At 42.6% G+C, this 19555-nt stretch overlaps 1 protein-coding gene across 1 annotated transcript in view; it reads left to right on the top strand.

Annotated features, from left to right (window-relative positions):
• Window positions 1–19555, top strand: part of Pacrg (parkin coregulated) — a 499715-nt gene that overhangs the window by 300105 nt on the left and 180055 nt on the right. Inside the window, exon 4 of the mRNA XM_048805861.1 lies at window positions 2751–2900. Coding sequence (XP_048661818.1) covers window positions 2751–2900 — 150 coding nt within the window. The remainder of the gene's footprint in view (window positions 1–2750; window positions 2901–19555) is intronic.

Here is a 19555-nt window from a genome sequence, read left to right as displayed (position 1 = left end):
ATGCAACAATGATAAGACCAGCTAGGATCTCTCTTTACTCTCTGGGACTGTGAACCCAAGTGGCTCGGTGGAATCTGACCCGCAGGTCTGGAGCAGACCTGGGGAATCAGTCCCAGCATGCTGTCTCCTCCCCTGACTCTTCACCCACATAACACCTCTTCATCCCTGTCCCTGCATCTGGAAGCCTTCCCTGACCCCTAAGCTGGGCTGGGTGCCCCCTGTATTTGGCTGCTGAAATATGCTCCTCTTCTTAAAAATATTCATCACACTTCTCATATTTGTTTAATATCTTCTTCCATACTACGTGATAAACCTGAGAGGGTGGTTCAAGACATCTGTCCTATCCGTTTCCATCTTCCTAATTCGTAAACAGTGACAGGCACATAATACACTCTCAATAAATATTTGATGGAGGATTAGCAAACTCACAGATGTAAAGTGCTCAGTTTAATTTTGGCATATGGCGGCTCTCATACTTGTGCTGGGAATCTTCATGCAGATCTGTGCAGTCCTAAAACCTAAACATGCTGGGCTTTGTGGGGAAGGCATGTCTAATGCCCACAGTCCTCAGAACAGCATTCTGCAGGCTCCTCAGCCTGACGGAGCTGGGTCTTCCTGGAAAGACAGAACACCTTCCAGATCAGAGGAGACGCGAGTCAGAGGCTGTGTTTCTGCCGTTGCCACAGGCTGCCTGCCCTCTTCCTCCCGCCGCCTCGTGGTATTCTGAAGCTTTATTCTTAAAGGTCTCATTACTACAGCTGTTAGGCCAAATTTCTAGCATTCTATTTTTAGTTGTTTTTCAGAAGTATAGCATGGCCTGAGAGTGACTAAGTGCTGTCATAATGAGCCGCCGTGTTTTCAAGCCCTGCAGTTATATCTGGGTGGGCTCCCCCAGCTGAGGCTGACTTCTCTCTCTTCATTACATTTGTGTTTGCTTTCAAACCAAACAAGAATGTAGCCTTGACCGGACCAGAAATTATGGGGCTTCTCAGAAGTATTCTCATGCCCCAATCCCTAGTTTGTTTCTAGAAGGGGTAAAGCTGACCTGCGCTTTATTTTTAAAAATGTCCTAGTGACTCTACAGGAAATACCTGTGAAACCACTAAGTGAGGCTTTGTATTCTTGGACTTTTAACTAAGAATTGAGTTTAATTCAAACTTACCCTGAATGCCTCCCCCAGGGCCTGGCTAGTTTATCCCTTATTCTTTAGGAAATGGGGTGGGGGTCTCTGAGCTCTTTGAGCAGGTGGTGGGATGACCACCTAGCCCCAGGAAGGTAAGTTCAGCAACAGTGGAGAGAGACAAGGGGGAATGGAGAAAGACAGCCACCCAGAGGGCACACATGTGCTCCAGGGAAGGGGTCCCCAGGGCCAGGACCCTCAAAGGATGGCAAGGAGGGTGGATGGAGACCCAGACCAGAGGCATGGCGGGGAGGACGGGGAGGGAGATGTGAGCTTCAGGAACTGCAGTGTGCAGCCACATCACTGTGCAACATGATGGGTGTGAGGAATGAGAAACGGGTCTGACCTTGAGTGTCTGAGAACTGAGCAGGTCGTGTCATCACTAAGCATGAGTAACGTGGCAAAAAGAGGATGTCCACAGAGGAACATGCATCTTTAGAACACGCTGATTTGAGGTGCTGGGAAATCGAAGCTGTTGGAAACGTGGGCTGGAGTTCGAGAACGATGCCGGCACTTTCCCACAGGTGTATTGACCAAAGCCTCAACCTGTTAACAGTCTAAGTTTTTTGTCCTTCCATAAATGACATGTGCTTTAAGATCACAGTCAATCCTTTTTATTAGAAGGTAGAACATCTTAAGAATAAGAGCCTTTGACTTCTTGGAGTAGCCCGGGGGCACCATGCTTTATGAATCCTCACCTCTGACCTTTTATACCAGGTGCTTTGTATGACTCTTCTATTTAAATCATTTTAATCTAGTCATCCAAGAAAGCAAATAGGAAACTGGAGGAAATGGAGGAAACTGGGACCAAGAAAGTCTCAGCGAGCGGGCTGAGTACACACAGCCAGCCCCAGGGACCTGGTGGTGCAACTCGAGCCTCTGGTGCAAGGCCACCTATGCCTCTCAGTCTCTCTGCTGTACAGTTACTTCACACTCAGAATTCTTAAAAACCACTTTGCTCTCTTTTAACTCATTACTGTTGTTGTTGTTTTTTGTTTTGTTTTGTTTTCCTAACTGAACACTTAAGATTTTTGCTCTCCTTCCCGACTTTCTGGAGCCTGTCTATAGACCGTTACGTTCACTTCTACCAGGAATGTTCTTGGTGTCAGAAGCCAGTCTCTACTTTCTCCACGCATGTGCCCCACCCAGCCCTCCTTCCCCAGTAAAGGTTTGTTCTGTGGTAATGGCTTTAGGAAGAGCTTGGGTTATTAGCTGGAAGAGACCATTGTATAAAACATCTCTGTTGTCAACGCACACAGTGTCTTTTAATCCAGTGACACTAAGTGATCTTCTCACAGCTTCTCTATGCCCTCCCAGTATCTTTCCCAAAAGGAGAATGAGCTGCATTCTTAGGGTTGGTAGGAACCAACGCAAGCTGGGACACTAAGTAGGAATCAAACCCGATGCTATCACAACTTTGGGGCTGCCTGTGCACCTCCAGTTGTATAATAAAGACCCATCTGGGGTCCCCATAGAACGTGGTCTAATTCAATGCGTCCATGAGGCAGCTTCACTCAACACTAGAATTCATGTTCCGTGTTTCCTACTTGTTCTTTTTCCTACCATCCAGATGCCTTGAACCTCAGAAACCGGCAGGTCATCTGTGTCACGCTCAAAGTCCTCCAGCATCTGGTTGTGTCAGCAGAGATGGTGGGCGAGGCTTTGGTGCCCTACTACCGTCAGATCCTCCCCATCCTGAACATCTTTAAGAACATGAATGGTGAGTTATCCCACAGGTCAAAATGTCCTGTAAGCCTTGAGGAAAGGGGAGGGGTTCAAAGCAGAGCTCACTGAGCCACACATTTAGGATTTACCGTTACCTAGGGACAATGATCTATCTGTTCAGAGATGTAAATCTATCTGTTCAGAGATGTAAATAGCGTAATCCCGCCGGCCTCCTGCTCCCTAAGGAAATGGCAGTTGCCAATGTCACTTGCTACTCCTCGAACACACAGCAGCAAGGCTCTTCTGTGAGTGTTCAATAATTAAATTGTAAAGTTTATAAAATAGTTTTTGAATCTATTAATAGGCTTTGAGTCTGTTGCTTTTCTTAATATTTAATAGTAATTCCTCCTTTAGATGCTTCCTATTAAGCTTTCAGTAGTAAGTTTTGTTGTTGTTTTTTTAAAATCAATTTAGGATGAATTTTTTTAAAACATTGCTAAAATATGGTAGTGGGCTTGGAGCATTCAATAAATGTTCTTCTATTTTTAAAAACAATATAGAAAAATAATTTTTCTTATTTTGTTTTACTAATTATTTAATAATTTGTCATTAATAATTTGTAGTTACTTAGTGGATATGAGTGCTGGTTAAGACATATACATAGATCCATTTTTAAAATATGACACTCTGAGCTTTGTGAGTACCTCTGAGCTCAGATAGGTCTGCTTTATCCTATAACGATATCAACAAGTTTTGGTGATCTCTCGACAGGCAGCAAATGTCAATCTGTTCGTTGACAGTGTGATCCTCCTGAAACAATGTGAATCTAATTTTCTTTTCTGCTGCTCACTTAGAAGTTATGAATTTAACTTCTAAGTACATAAGTCAGCATGCAGAGTTTATTCCTGACAGTGATGGGAATAAGTTTGTAATTTAGTGGATAAGTGCATGAGAATTTTGCAACATGATCTGCTCATTGTACATACAAGGAAATAAATAAAATAAAAGCAGAGGGGAGGCAGCTCTCCCACAAACAAAACAAACAAAAATAACCTTTATTTGGAACCACTGTGTTTTATATTATTATGAAATTGGCTTTGAGCATAGACTATTCAGGGAATCATGGAATTCTCAGAAATTCTATTTAGCTGTCTTTTAATAGTGGGACTATTGAAATATCATTTACTATTATACTAGTAAAAAGGACTTCAGTGGGATCTTGAAGTTCAAAATTGTGTATAGGAGTGAATTGGCATCCATCCCCTATTATCTGAAAAGATTTGGTCAAGTAGGAATTGGGGCAAGATGGCTACTCTTTGAGAAAAGTAAAAACTGAGTTTTAGTCATCGAGTCTCTTACTGTCCAAGCTCAACACTTTTGTAATAGCATTCCTACTTTATGGAAAATACATATCCTGTTATTACATATTCTTAATTTGCAATTCTCATTTTTACTGGAACAGCCGCACGCAGTATCCATGAGGTTACAGAGTGACTCCACCTGCCCAGGGTCAGTTGTGTTCAGCTATCACTAAAGATGGCATAGAGAGGAGATGAGAGAAAGGATGGAGTTATTAAAGAATTAGAAAAATCAGGGCACAGCCACCCCTAAAAGTCTTAGTTGATATTTTTGAATTGTGTGATTCACAGATTTTCCTCAATAATCCTCACAGAAATATATAATATATGTATTGCTACGGTTTCCGTTGTTTTGTTGTAAAACTTCCTCTCTAGCTTTTCTCCAGTGTGAACTTTGTCTCGTGCCATGGTCTGGACATGGAGTGTCCCCTGAAGTCTCATGTGTTAAAGGTTGGGTCCCCAGTGCGCCAGTTCACAGGTGGGACTGTGGGGAAGTGCCAGGGTGGTGAGGGCTCTGACTTCATTGAAGGATTCATCCATTGATAATTGAATTGACTGGTGGGAAGTGATGGAAACTGTAGGCAGTGGGGCATAGTTGCAGGAAGAAGGTCCCTGGGGTATGCCCTTGGGGACTACATCTGCCTCTGTCCCTCACTTCCCCCACCCCATGTCTCTTTCTCTCCGTGGCGACCATGAGCTCAGCAGCCTTCTTCCACCATGCCCTTCTGCCGTGAGGTACTGCCTCATCTCGGGCCCCAAACAACCTACCCAGGCAAACAGGGACTGACTGGGCTCTGAAACCATGAGCCACAATGAATCTTTCTTCCTTTAAGTTGTTCATGCAGGTATTTTGGTCACATTGACAGAAAGCTGGCTAGTGTGCCCCTGCTCCTGACCATCGTGGGAGAGGAGCCTCTGCACATCTCTCCTCCCTTGCTTAGGTGTGTGGGGTGGGTGGCCACGACAGCAGGGTGTCGGTGCTCTTGCTCCACAGTGAAACCTGGAACTAGAATCTAGGCCTCATTGGGCATCCTTGTCTAAAAGAAGAAAATACATAGAGTGATGCTCAAAAGACAATGAGAATCTCCCCACATCCTCCAGGAAACCCACAAGGCAGGATTATCACACCTCCCACAGAGACAGACACCCTGGCTGAGAGCTCTCCACTGTCAAACAAAGCTATTGGTTCCTACTGCTTCTCATTACAGTTTTTCTTTGACTCTGTCACTCACAAATGTTCATATGCTTAACAAAGGAAGTGGTTGGCTTCAGAAATACACCCTTGAGAGTTTATCACGGTGGGGAATTTGCAGTTTATACCAGTCCTTTGCTGGTGTCAACACAGCCATCTTCTGGAACATTTCTCAATGTCTGCATCAGGGTTTCTACATTCAAGCCATTTTCTTGCCTGATATTTTCCTGATGTTTGAGGGGGGGGTGACATTAGCTTCAGCTTCATTTTCTCCTCCTCTAACAAACCTGTCACTACAAAGCCACGATGTGGTTTTCTATATTTTCAGAGGGTCCTATTACAAAATTGGAATATTCTAGCTGGAAAAACTTAAAGCACTTCTTCAAAGTGGTTCTCTCATCCTAGATCCAGTTCTGCCAGAAGCAGCTTATCACAAGATTTCCAATTACAATTACAGTAGTATTTTTACTAGAAAAAATGATTTAGCTTTAATAGTATTTTAATAAGTCCTGCTTCATGATTATAGATATGCTGTCCATATTCACAGAACCATAATACTTACTTTATTTAAGCAGATGTCTTTACTGGAATATATAAGTATTTACAATTAAATCTATATTAGGTATTTACAGTATGTATGTAGCATTAGATAAGCTTACCCTAATTTCCCATGTATGTGAGAATGATTTCACACATTTCTTTCTCCTCTTTCTCTACTTGTCTTTTATGTAAATCAATATCTTGTTAAACTCAGATTCAAATGTATTTCTTTTAAGTCTTGCCACAAAATCCTTTTTGGAATGAGAGCATATATAAATGACAGAAAGAAAGAATGAGAGAAGATTTCCTTTCCAATATAGTGACGCTGCCCTTGTGTGTGTCCCCTGAGGTGCAAACTCCAGCCTAGCTTTTCTGTCCGGCCTGTTGTGATGTTGAATGAGATTTCTCTGAGGAGTCAGGGAACTGGGCACCCCTCTTGCAGGTGCTCACAGTGAGGAGAGCCACTCTGTAATCTGGCCCGGGGGCCATCAAGGATAAAGTTGGGCAGGGGGACAGCTAGTGCTTGGAGCATCAGTTCATGCTCCATCTATACTGTTGAAGGCATTAAAACTTACGCCCAGCCCCAAAAGATTATCTCTGCTCCAGCAAAGGGGGTGGCTTCATATTTTTATTTGCAAGTAGCATTTTTACAAACTATAATTAAGCTATGGTTAAAACTACAACAGCTGAAAAGTCTAAGATGTGACTTGTACTGAGACATACAGAGAACACTGTGGAACCAGGAGAGATGCCATGTGACCTTTAGCAAATTGCTAATTTCTCTGATCTTCAATTTTTCTCATTTATATAAAATGTGTACAATAATATTTTATGAGGTTTGGCATGAAAATTAGAAACAATGAATCCATGCCCCTTCACATGGAGCCTGACCTTGACTGGGTTAAATAAGATAGCCACTATTATTTATTTATTTATATATATATATATATATATATATATATATATATATATATATATATATATAAAATAACATATGTAATAGTATGCAAATATGTTACATGACCTGATTTAAAACATAATAATGGTATGTCAGATATACATAGCAGTATAACTAGATGGTTCACAGTGTGGTTGGGGCTAGGGCACTGCACCTTGGTCCTTCCATAACCTGTGAACGAGGTGTGGCCTCCTGGGCTCACCAGCTCCATCAGTCACTTTTCTGGGAAGGACTCATCATGCTGGTGACTACAAATGTCAGGTGAATGGCCAGATAAGTTAAAGAACTCATTCAAGGATAAATGCTTTTCAAATCCATTCTTACCTGGTGTTATCCAAAAGCTCGGACCTGTGACTGGTGGTTGTGGAATTCCATATTTGAAAATGAGAAGGCTGCCTGGGACAGATGGAGCAAGCCAGACAAAGGTCCTCTTTGGAAGATCCAAACTGATATCTAAGCCCTAGAGCTTATTTCCCTGAATTTAAACAATGGATTTCCGATGGATGTCTAAAACATGCTGGCTTTGTAATGAATGCTGTGGGGTGGGAGAGAGAGTGGAAGCTCTGGGGAACATTTCTAGAATGCATTTGTAATACAGTCGATGGCAATTTCATCTTTCCCATGCTCTTGCACAAATGTTATTAAAGGTTACAGAAAATTAAGACAATAGGAATGCTCGATTTATAGCTTTCAGAGATGAAACTACAAAATTAATGATGCGGTATACTACATTTGAGGAATATGAGCCAATAAACGCTATTAAAATATTTACAGCTAAAATGCAGGCTGTGCCAGTGGAGCAGGGCTATCCAGTGACCCTGTTTCCTTATTTGGTGTTCTTTGCTTCTAATTGCACCAGTAGCACCTGAAACAGTTCAGACTCCAGGTATCAGAGACTCTTGATAATATCAGAAATTATGTCGTAAGTATGCAAAAAAAAAGTCAATTCAACAATTAAATTTCCATGCTCCTAGAAATCAGTCTCAGGATCAGCCAACCACTATTGACTAATAAAAGCCCGTTAAAAGATACTTCAAATTTTTAGTTCAAATTTAGGTACAATCAAACATATACATAATGAGAATGCATTAAAATTGCAAAATTTTAGGATCTTTGAACCAGTGTTTTGATCCTGAATGTTCAGTGGCTTCCAACAAATAGAAACAATTCTTTTGTGCTGAATAGTTTTTACAATGACGTCTTGTGAGACCCTGAGCTTTCGCAAGCTCCGTGTGCCCATCTCTCAGGTGCTCCCATGGCTTCTGTGAGACCTGAGCTCATCGTCCTAAGGAAAGCTGATGAACTCTGGGGAGTGGATTGTTTACCAAAAAACAAAAACAAGAACACTTCAGATATTCTGCCTTAAAATTGACTTGTATAAAGGTTATCTCTCTTCACTGAGATTTAGTTTAATTTTGGAATTAAGGTTTATTCCTCAAGGAACTCTAGACAGTTTTGAGTTCATGATTTACATATTGGAAATTTGCTTCAGAGTTCTTTGGAAATCATCAGGCTTATTAGATTTGAAAACATTAGATTATTCTAAATTCATTGAAGAAATTATTAGAACTGCTGCCACCAAATATCTGAAAATTGTGTTTGGAATGATCATGTATAAATGTAGATTCTCCGGGCACTTCTCCCATCCAGACTTGACTAGTTGATCCAAAGAGAACCCTCAGATCATAACAAAGCTGTAAAATATGCCAAGGCTCCTTGGTTTGAGCATCTCTGCAATTTACTAAACTATATGGTGACTGATTTCACAGAGGCAAAACATTTTTATCGGGTTTTCCTTATCTTGTGTGGAGTGTGGCACATGAGGTAGAATTTGGTGCTTAATGTTTGTTTGTGTGCAGTTAACTTAGTAACCCGCCTACGTGACCAACGTATGCTTGTTCCGTCTTGCCCTGAGTGGCTTCGGTTCCTTGGAGGTAGTCCATTCTCCTTCCAAAGGGAAAGGTGCATCCATCTGGCGTGCAAATCCAGCCTATGCCTGGGTTTCTGTCTGCCGTCTCTCTCTAGTCTAAACGACACGGCACAGCATCTAATCCCTATTCCAAATAGTAGGCCCTCAATAAATTGAAGAAAACGTCCCTTCTTCCCAATCTTTGCTTTTCCAACATTCAAGCAGAGCTTCCAGAACCTGGAAAACCTCTAGGGATAGAGGTGGAGGACCCACAGAGCAGCCCCAGGAGACTGAGGTCCTAGAAAGGGCCCAGGCTTCCAACCTCACTTGCTGCCTGCCTCCCTGGGCGGTACATGAAGGCCTCTTTCCCATTATAAAATCCACAAATGCTTACCAAATTAAGTGCATTTTGTCTTCACTCAGACTGCTTCATTTATTCTCAACCAAAATTGACTTGTAGAATTAAGTTGGGGAAGTGCGGAGTCACCTACTGCTCTTCTCTGTAGACCTCCTTGGACACCTCTGCCCAGAAGGAAAGTTTCTCCTCAGAGTCCACCTGTGTCTCGAAGCATGAACTGGTAGAATGATGCCCAGAGAAATGAGAATCCAGTTCTGAAGGGTAGTGCCCTGTGTCAGCTCCCATGTCGGCCATAACAAACGTCCACTTGCTGAGAGCATAGACAGAAGAAGTTTCCTGCCTCACAGCTCTGGATACTAGCATTTTAAGACAAAAGTATGGATAGGAGCACACTCTCTGAAGGCTCTGGGGCAGAATCCATCCCTGCTGCCTCTGATCTGGTGTTGCCAACGACCCTTGGTGTTCCTAGACTTGTAGATGCATGGCTCCAACCTCAGACTCCATCCCACAGACGGCTTCTCCCTGTGTTTGTCCCCACGGCGTCTCTTCTCCTGACACCGGTCCTCAGATTGAGTTGGGGCCAGCCTTATTCCAGTATGACCTCACCCAAAGCCCACCTAATTACTTTGGCCTAATGACCCTAATTCAAAATAAAATCACATTCTGAGGCCCTGGAAAGAACATGAATTTGGGGGGACACTAATCAATCCAGTACTGACTGAATACCTCTGTCCTGCCTCATGGGGACATCAAATCAGTCTTTTGTAAGCAAAGTCGCAGGCTTGTTCTAATCATGTTGAGAGCAAGACCTATTGAGAGTTCCTTTGAACAACAGAAGCTGTTCCTTTTCCTGTCGGCAAGAAGGTTTGTACAGTTAGAAAGGAGAAGGAGCCAGGTGAGTTTTGAGCGAGGGAGATGGCAGTTAATCAATTTTTTTTTTCCTCTGTAAATCTGCAGCCAGCCTGTCAGTGGACCCCAGGGAACCCAGCAGTGTGAAGAACTGTATCCCTTAAGCCTGTCCCTGCCGGAGCCAGCTGGACAAAAGACTCAGGCCTGTCTGTGCCCAAATGGGGCTTAGAACAGTAAATCAGGGGTCTCCCTGATAAACATGGCAGGAAAGATGCTTTGGACGTCTGGAATAATTACGGAAAACAAGAAGTGGGACACTGTGGAGTGGTGGAGGCCAGCATTGGGAGCAAGGGTTCTGGGTTCCAATCCTGTTTCCCAGCTGAGTGATCTTTGATGAGTTATACAGCTCCTCTGTGCCTCTCTCTCTCCTTAAAAAGGCAAGTTATTGGGAGAATTAGGTAAATAAACCCTCAGAAAACCATGCAGAGGTCCTATGCCGGAGCATCAGCCTGGAGACAGTGGAGGAGGAATGTGGAAAGTGAGGGACGGTGCTGGGCAGGTGAGCATGTGCTCAGTGAAAGTGCTCAGTCTGTGTTGCAGGTCAGCGCTTCCTAGAGGGTCGTGGAGGAAACTAGCTGTATGCTCTTTCCAAGAGCACTAAGTGAAATCCATTGGAATTAATATATTAAGCAAGGTGATTAGATGCAGAATAAACTTTCAAGAATCAATGTCTTTACTATAACCCAGAAATCAGAAGTACCATGCAGAACTTGTTTTCTAGATGCTAATAATTCCTATTTGCACAAATAAGACATTATAAACAAACTTTCACTTCTCAAGCCCCCTTTTGGCCCCCCCCCCAAAGCAGGCTTAGCTGCTCCCTGGACCCTTCACTTCATTTCAGAGGAGGGCTGAAGTGTTTAATCATAATCCAGATCTAGAGGATGACCAAGAATTTCCTGCCCTCGTGGACAATTGAAATCTCATCCAATATCCAAGACAGATGTGGCTCTTGCATTTGCAGTTTAAATTTAAGTCTGTATCTTCCCACATCACAGTGTCCATATTCCTCCCAGGCATCCAGGTTCTGTCTGCATTGGCCACGGCTTCCCAGCCTCACCACTGACCTGGAAGAAACAGAAGTCAGACACCAAACTGTAGGTGAATTCATGGCCCCAGCACATCTCCATAGTCCCAGACTAAAGGCTGTTTTGGTCAATATAGAATGTCTTGCATTCACTGCTTCTGGTACCATCCATAAAGGGCAACTGCTGTTGGAAACAGGCTGGAGACAGAGCTGGACACCTGTGCCACTGCCTGCTCTCAGGATGGGCTGTATGACCTAAACCTGATGCCTGGCCTTGGGTGTCCATTCCACTGCCCAGTCAGGGACTCTTGGAACATGGTTTTGTTTTTGCTCTAGATCCAAAGTCTAACATCACATCCTCCCAGTATCTGGTGCTGCTCATTCTGCAGAATGAATTGCTGTCTCATCTAGGTAAACCCTATTGGTCCGCTGCTTTTTGTGTCTGTCCCCTCACCAGGGCCCAGATGCAGGCAAAGATTCAGTGGGGACAGCTGGATAGTTGCTCAATTTCTTGGAAAAGCCATGTTTGAAGTATGCTTTGTTATCCCTCCCATCCCTTCTGAAGTTACCCAACAAGGATCTAGGGACAAAAATTACTTAATTCCAACTGATTTCCAGTCCTTGGCCAGTAGTATCCCTGCTGCTAGCTGGAAACTGACACATTTCTGAATTGGAGATATCCACCAATTAGCTGAGGCCTTCAGGATCTGCCTAGAGAAATCTGTATACTAGGCTTTAATGTGTTTAATAACTCAAGGGCCCCAAATGCGCAGGTATGCAGATATCCACCCCAGAGAAAACAGTGTTCTCTTCTATTTATACAACTCAAACTTTTATTCAATCTGTGCAAGAAAGCAAACAGGGGTTTGAAGCTTTAATTTAAGGAGGCTTCTATATTCAATCAGTTCATAATTTATACTTCTTAAATCATTCAAGATATCACCTATTCTAAATTTGCTGTTAATTAAGTTCTCATTCTCATTTTCCTTGATATGCAAATCTTTCAAGGGCACCAACAAATGATATTTTAAAGATCTCTTTGCAGACACTGTGGAGAATATAAGAATGTCACCAAGTGCAATTGTTATGTTGAATAGTGACTATTCATGACATAATGGAGGCAAGTTTAAAGGGGGTGGGCAGGAGATAAAAAGTAAGCTGGATTCAGTGGGGGAGCTTTTCCCAGCCCTGCATGAACTTAGGGCCCCATTGTTCTGTTTCCAGGATTCTAGATATTGCTGGAAACTGAGTTACCCCCAGTTTTCTCTCCTCACTGAGCTGGGGCATGGGAAAGGGGGGTGTGGCTGGCTCCACCAGGACTTCTCTTTTCTTACTTGGCACCCCACCAGGCCCAACTACTAACTCTGTCCTGGTTGTTGTCAGAATGGGGACAGATAGGGGAGGATGGGAAGTGGGAGCATCTTCACTCACGACTGCCGTCCAGTGAGGGCCTGGCAGGTGTTTAGGGCCAGCTGGGGTGCAGCTGGCCAAAGCCTTTCAGGCACCCCACCACATAGTCGCAGCTACTCTAGGTATTCCCTGGACCCCTGCGTGTCCTGTATTCCCCGGGCTTCTTGGGTTTGTTGGGATCCTGCTAGGAATCCCTATTACACAGGGTTAAAATGACCCCCACCAGCACTCACTCCCATGTGCAAATTAGACTCACCCAGCCTGGGCACTGACCCTCCCTCTCTCGGGGAGAGCCCGCCTCTGCGCTGCTGCTGGTGGTCACCTACATGCTGCAGGAGTCCCAGATTCCTTGGCCGGGATGCTGAGGCGTGGCTCCCACACTTACCTTGACCCTGAACCTCAGGAGAGCCCTGTTTCGACACCCTGCCACACTTATTTTGGTTTATTTTAGCCAGACATGACACTGCAGGAGGAATTTTTCACTTAGTATGAAATCAGCTTTCCATTTTTATTGTCTTCTATCAAAATCTATATTTTTCACTTTGACAGAATGGAACATAAATAGCTCAGCATACGCTTAACCATCAATGAAGGTGGAATTGAAAAATACAATGGACATATTCCCCAGAAAAACTGCAAATATTATTGATATTTCCTTGCTTGCCTGCTGGCTGCATTATGTTCTCGTGTACATCTTGAATTAATGTACCAAGTAATAAAGAAAAAAGTAATGGTGCAGGGTTATTATGACTAAGCTCTGTTCCAAGCCCTCCAAGATCAATTTGCTCTTTCTGCTCTTAAATACAGTACTTTATTATCAGCTTTTTGTGAGCCTATTTATATTCATTTTTGTGGTGGTCATACAATGATAAAAACAATCATTCTGTACACAGTGACTTTTAGCTTAGAATTTGCAGATTTGTTACCACTCTGCCTCTGTTCACCCTACATTTTATCTTAGAATTTATTTCTTGAAATTCGAAGTTATTTTTATCACAAAAAAACTAGTTAATGATGCAATATTAAAGTTTTAAAAACAAGAATATCATGGGCAATTATCGCTTGATAATTCTCTCAATATTTCAAGCTTTGTTTTGACCTGTGGGCAAGTTGATCTTTATTTATATGCCTAAAGGATTATGGGAAGTTGATAGTTCTTCTAACAGAAATCATTGAATATTATATGGTTTTTGTGTGTGGTTATGTACTAGAAATATGGTAAATAACCTGCAACCCAAATGGCTTGAAAGGAGTTCTGTTCAAGGAGCAGTGAAAATATGTTGCTCTTTTAAAGTTTCTTTTAATCTGTGAATGATAATGATAATGATACTCAAAGAGAAGCAGTGGATTATTTTATGTTTTTGTGATGGCCAACTTCAGTTTCTAACAGGATTTCTGTTGGATGTTAAGCAACAGTGGAGTGCGGAGAGAGTCTTGACGGTCTGTAGAACCCTGCACTCAGGCCCAGCCTTCCCGTACCCCTGCTAAGCTGGCTGCTATTTGCCGAGGCATGTGCTGTTACCTTAATGCTCCTCCACTGCATCCTCAAAGCACCAGCCTAACCCCAAGAGTACGGGAGAGCAATGCAGTTTTTAATGAAGGTTTTTTGGGGGATGCCAAAGAGAAGACCACACAGAATTTATTCACTGATTCGTTAAACACACACACACACACACATTTGTTTCCTGCTTGCTAGGTGCCAACACAGCAGAGCTTTCTAAGCATCCTTAAAGAGTGAAAGTCTGCTGCCATCCAGTCATTTTCCCATTTGCCAAATCCATGAGACCTCGGCACAGCCTTCCCCGGGAGAGCAGAGTCCATGTGGATATCCACAGAGGCCTGAGAGCTGGAGTGCTCCCCGCCATCGTGTGCCTTAGAGCCGCGTACCCTCATCTTCTTTCTACTCCTCTCTGCAGCCCAGGACTCTGAGGTCAGGGCACAAACTTGGCGCAGTAAAATCCAGATTTTATGGTAGACTTGTTGAGACTGTGAAGTGGGAAGAGTGCTGCTTAAACTTGATGCATTTTCTTAGCAAATGACATAGTGAAGAGATGCAGTGAAGTTTCAGTGTCACCACAAGCATCGTCAACTTGTACAAGAGAGGTGACACCTGCGTGCTACAAAGAATCTCCCTTTGTGGACTGCCTCCAAAGAGTGCCAAAAACATGTCTCTGAGATTTCAGTGAGTGATTTTGCCAAACTTTTACTAAGAGCTCCATTCTATAATTTTTAATAAATCTATCCTACCAGGTCCATGAGCTCCAACAGCAGCAAGCTAGAAGCTAGGGCTTTGGGGCCAGGCGACATTGTTACTAGAGGGTAAATTCCATGAAGGCAGGGACTTTTGTTATTTTCACTGCTTCTTCACCAGCTCAAGAACACCTGCTGGCAGCTCCTGCCAGAGATCAATAAGCATTTGCTCAATGGGTGGATGGATGGAGAATGCACTAGTTTTCTATTGCTGCCATAACAAACCACCACGGATTTAGCCGCTTAGGACAGCATCCATTTGTCATCTCACAGTTCTATAGATCAGAAATCAGTGAGCCCTGCTGGGTGACATGATTAGAATTTTATTAGACTAAACTTAAGGTGTCAGCCACCCTGTGTTCCTTTTAGAGATTCAGAGGAAGAAGTTGCTTCTAGACTCATCGCAGTTTGGGACAAAAATCCATTTCGGAGGTTGTAGAACAGAGGTCCCCATCTCCTGGCTGGTTGGCAGCAATGGGTCACTCCCAACTTCTGTGCCTCCCACATCCCCTGGCTCAGGGCTTCTTCAGCCTAGTGACAGCGGGTCAAGTCCATCCTGTGCTTCCAAACTCTGACATGCCCTCCTGGGAATCTCATCTGACTTCCTTTTCTGCTTCTAAGGGCTCATGTGATTGATTACCTTGGACCCCCTCAGGTAATCCAGGATAATCTCCTTACTATTAAGTCAGTGAATTAGTAACCTATATTCCATGTACAAAGTCCTTTCATAGCGATCCCTGGATTGGCTTGAGTAACCAAGGGACAGGCGCCCTGGCGTGGGGAGTCGTCTGGACAGTTGTGTTCTCTGGATGAAGTGGTCCACAGCTGGTGCCTGGGTGGCATCCCTAAGTCCCAGGAAGGTAGTACAGCTCTTCATGCCTGTGGTGAACTCAGAGAAAACCGGGGCTGTGAAAGGCCATGATAAGTCACAGAATGTAAGGGTTTCGATGCTGTTTCAGAGTTGAACCAGATTATCTAATGACTATATGATTTACATGTAAATGGCAAAAAAAAAAAAATCAACAGATTCCATGTCTTCCAAGCGGTCAGTCTGGTGACAGCACAGTGTCATCTCTAGCAGAACTCAGTGAAGCTCTATTAGCCATGACCACTCTCTGCCCCACTTATGGCTCCCCATTGCAGTCAGCAAGTATTGATTCCTGAGTAGCACCATCAAGTTTACCTAAAATCCCACGGCCAGCAATAGAAAGGACAGGGAAATGTTACTTTTGGAATTAGTTATCCTTACTTTACAGATGAACATGCTAAGAATTGAATCAAATGACTATCCAAGGTCAGCTAACAGTTGTGTGCCTAGCCAACACCTGAAATATGAAGACTCCACATGCACACCTGAGGGACAGGTGTTCTGCAATGTAAATTGGCTTGCCAGAAATACCATTCATTTCTGAGGCAATTCTGATCAACAGATTTCTTTAAGTCCCCCCTCCCAAAAAAAAAATTCAAGTTTCATTGGTCTTCTTTTACAACTATCATATGCAGGCAAATCCGAGCAGCTATTGCTGATTTTCTCCACAAATTCTTGTTATGAAGCCAAATGTTTTCAAATCATCAATTTCTACTGTGCAGTAGTGATCAACAGCAGCTTCAGGAAAATTCTGAACAGAAAACTAGAGGCAAGTTCACAGAAGTAGAAGCATAAAGCAGGTATCTCCTCTTTCTGCTAGAAGGTATGTAACTACAAAGAGTATACTCAAACATTTTTGTGATCTCCACCTAATTTCTTCTTGTAATTCTGGATAAAATAAGAGTACATAGTATAATCAGCTTATGGGCAGGATCTTCCTACAAGGAAGACACTCCCGAGTATATATTTCAATAAACCTGTCTTGGAAGCATCCTTCATGCTTGTAGGCATAGTCAGGGAGACAGTACGTGGCCGGTGGTGCCCCATCCTCAGGGTGACCCAGGGTCCAGTCTTGCTCTAGCCTAAGTCCTGGGAGCTCCAATAGCAGCAAGCTAGCAGCTAGGGCTTTGGGGCCCTCTGACATCATTACTAGGATGCAAGCTCCATGACGACAGGGCTTCTGAGATGTAGTAAAGGGTCAGGACACTCAACATTTCACATAGTGTCAAGGAAGTAAAAAGTCCTGCTGATAATGATGGCACTGCATCCCGCCCCGAAATGACCACATGTAAAAGATGGGACAGGGAATTGTGCTGTCTAACCCAACTTGCAAAGTGAGGCATCAGCTCTCTCAAAAATGGGAAATAAGCTAACAAATGGAGTGAAAACCAGACACCCTTCTCCATCTTTAGGATTTTCCTGAGCTTTGCCAAGCCTGACCTTCGTGGCTACAGGTGAAGTGAGTCAAGACCCGTTTACAGGCAAGGACGTTCAACCAGGACACTCAGTGCTGGGTCCAAGGCAGGCAAGCCTACATCGGTTTGGTTCAGAATGTATTGTTTTGTTTTCTAGGAGAGCTTTTTCTAAGAAGGTGTCTTTTCCTGCTCATGGTCTCTTGGCTGGTATATTCAGTGATTTGGGGATCATGGCATAAAGTGATAAAGGAAAAAGGCAATGAAAAAAGCCATAGCTCAAATGCTGGTACCCCATAAAACAAGCACCCATCAATAATGTAGTGAACTAGCTAACCAGGGTCTGCACGGCCGCACATATTTTGTAGAATAAAGAAATTATTCGGGACACCTGGAGGAACGCAAAAATAGATAGGTATGTCCCAGTGTCTATACAGTGTTCTCTACAAAACACTAATAGTCAAGCAGTTAACATTGGGAAACTTTGGGAAACCAGCTATGGATTTCAGTTGTCACTGAACAGATTTTCTTGTTTCAAGAGCACTACTCTTCAGTATGCACAAATACCTGACAACAAATCCAGCCATTATGTAGAACTATAATGCACCAACAAAAGATATGAACAAAGTATGAGAATGCATATACTTGAGTCTTTTTATGTTTCATCAAAATTCCCTCCAAAAGTAGCAATTGTACTCCAATCAGAATTTTATCAAGAGCCCATTAAATAAGAAAATTCTAAAAAGAGCTACTCTCCAGAAAAATGAATTTGAAATTATGGTCTCAATATGTATTTTAGAACTTTAGTTCTTCTTTAGAAAAATAAAAATAAAATAATACTGTTGTAATGAAATTATAAAGGGTAGAATAAAACTGAGATTATGAGAGCATTTTCACTATATTTATTCTAATACCAAGTAAAATAATTCAGTATTCATAAGACAGATTAGGTATGGTGTATTTGTATATGCAAAGGATACCTATTAATTGTTGAATTTATAATTCAGTAAAATTTCATTGATGAATTATTTTTTACTGGTCAGCAAAGGTTTCACATTCATTTCAGGATTCTAGTTGAGGAAGGTTAAAATGATAGCTCCCATGTGATTGATTGGGTCAAATTTTAATGAGATATTGGACAAGATTAGACCTCACATTTCCAGGCCTTTTAGTTTGAACAGTGGTTTTGCTTCTAACCACAGTTCTTTGAAAAGACCACTTGTTTTAGGGGGAATATTTCACAATCTTTTTATCCTAACCACATTGTTCCCGCAACAGTTTTCTCAGATACAACAGGTACATAGAATAAAAATTGCTCTTGCCAGCTTTTCTTCATTTATTTTGCTGAATCAGTGTTTTGAGGTAAGTTTGGTGGTAGATTTACAGAGAACAGTGCTCCCTGAGTCTTGATAATAAACAAGCATTCTTATATAGCTATGAAAGGCTTAAGATATGAATGTATCTGCATTTATCAGTGCATCATAGAGAAGTGCTTCTGTGAACCTATTTCTGAAACACAATCAGCTTCTTTTAGAATTTTCCACCTACTTTTACCAGAAATCTACTGTTCTATTAAATTTCTCTTAGTTTCCCATATTTTAAAAAGAAATCACAATTCATTTCAAAGAAAACCTTTCCAGAGTAATAATCACTTAGCATAGAAATGATTTTAGTATTGATATAACTAAGTTTTTCTAAATAAATAATTTCCATGCCCTATGTGTAATGCACCAAGCATGCCTGTTAAATGATAATTTTGCAATGCAAGAATTTCCATTATAAAAACCTGTGAGATACAATCTAACACATTTAAAGAATTAACACCCTTAGATCACAATGGGGAGATAACATATGATTATTGTTTGATTTCTTGGTTTAAAATCTTTGGCATGTATAATATAAATTGACTGAATTTATGCAATTAATATTATTAGCACTTAGTGTTTTTTTTTTAGAATTCTGTTATTAAGACCGTAAATTAATATGCAATGTGTAACATGATATTGTGATCTTTAGTCAAATCCATTATTAAATATCAAATCCTCCCTTAAACATCTATGGGTTCTTTGAATGGATTACTTCTCACTTAAACTATTTTTCCAATTATATAAATCTGTTCTACTAGCTGTATTTCTAAGGTAGATATCCCTTTTTACTTCAATGAGATCATTGGACTTTTAAAAATCAATCCCGAGAAAAGGCCCAGTGGCCCGTGGCGGGACAGAGCTTCCAATCACTCCTGCAAGGTAGGCGGGCCTGCGACCCACCGGCAGAAGAGGAGCAGCGGCCTGCTGAGAGGCAGAGCCGCCTCCTCCCCCTGCGCTGGCAAGGTAGAGGGAACTGTGACCACCCACAGAGCAGGCCCAGCGGCCTGCTGAGGGGCAGAGCCGCCCCCCACCCCCCGCGCCTGCCAGGTAGGCGGAACGGTGACCACCGGCAGAAAAGGCCCAGTGGCCCATGGCGGGACAGAGCTTCCAATCACTCCTGCAAGGTAGGCGGGCCTGCGACCCACCAGCATA

The sequence above is a fragment of the Marmota marmota genome, unplaced genomic scaffold (assembly GCF_001458135.2).
Source record: "Marmota marmota marmota unplaced genomic scaffold, marMar, whole genome shotgun sequence".
Classification (NCBI taxonomy): domain Eukaryota; kingdom Metazoa; phylum Chordata; class Mammalia; order Rodentia; family Sciuridae; genus Marmota; species Marmota marmota.
The sequence above is the reverse complement of the archived record's forward strand: the minus strand, read 5'-3'. Positions and strand labels throughout refer to the sequence as shown.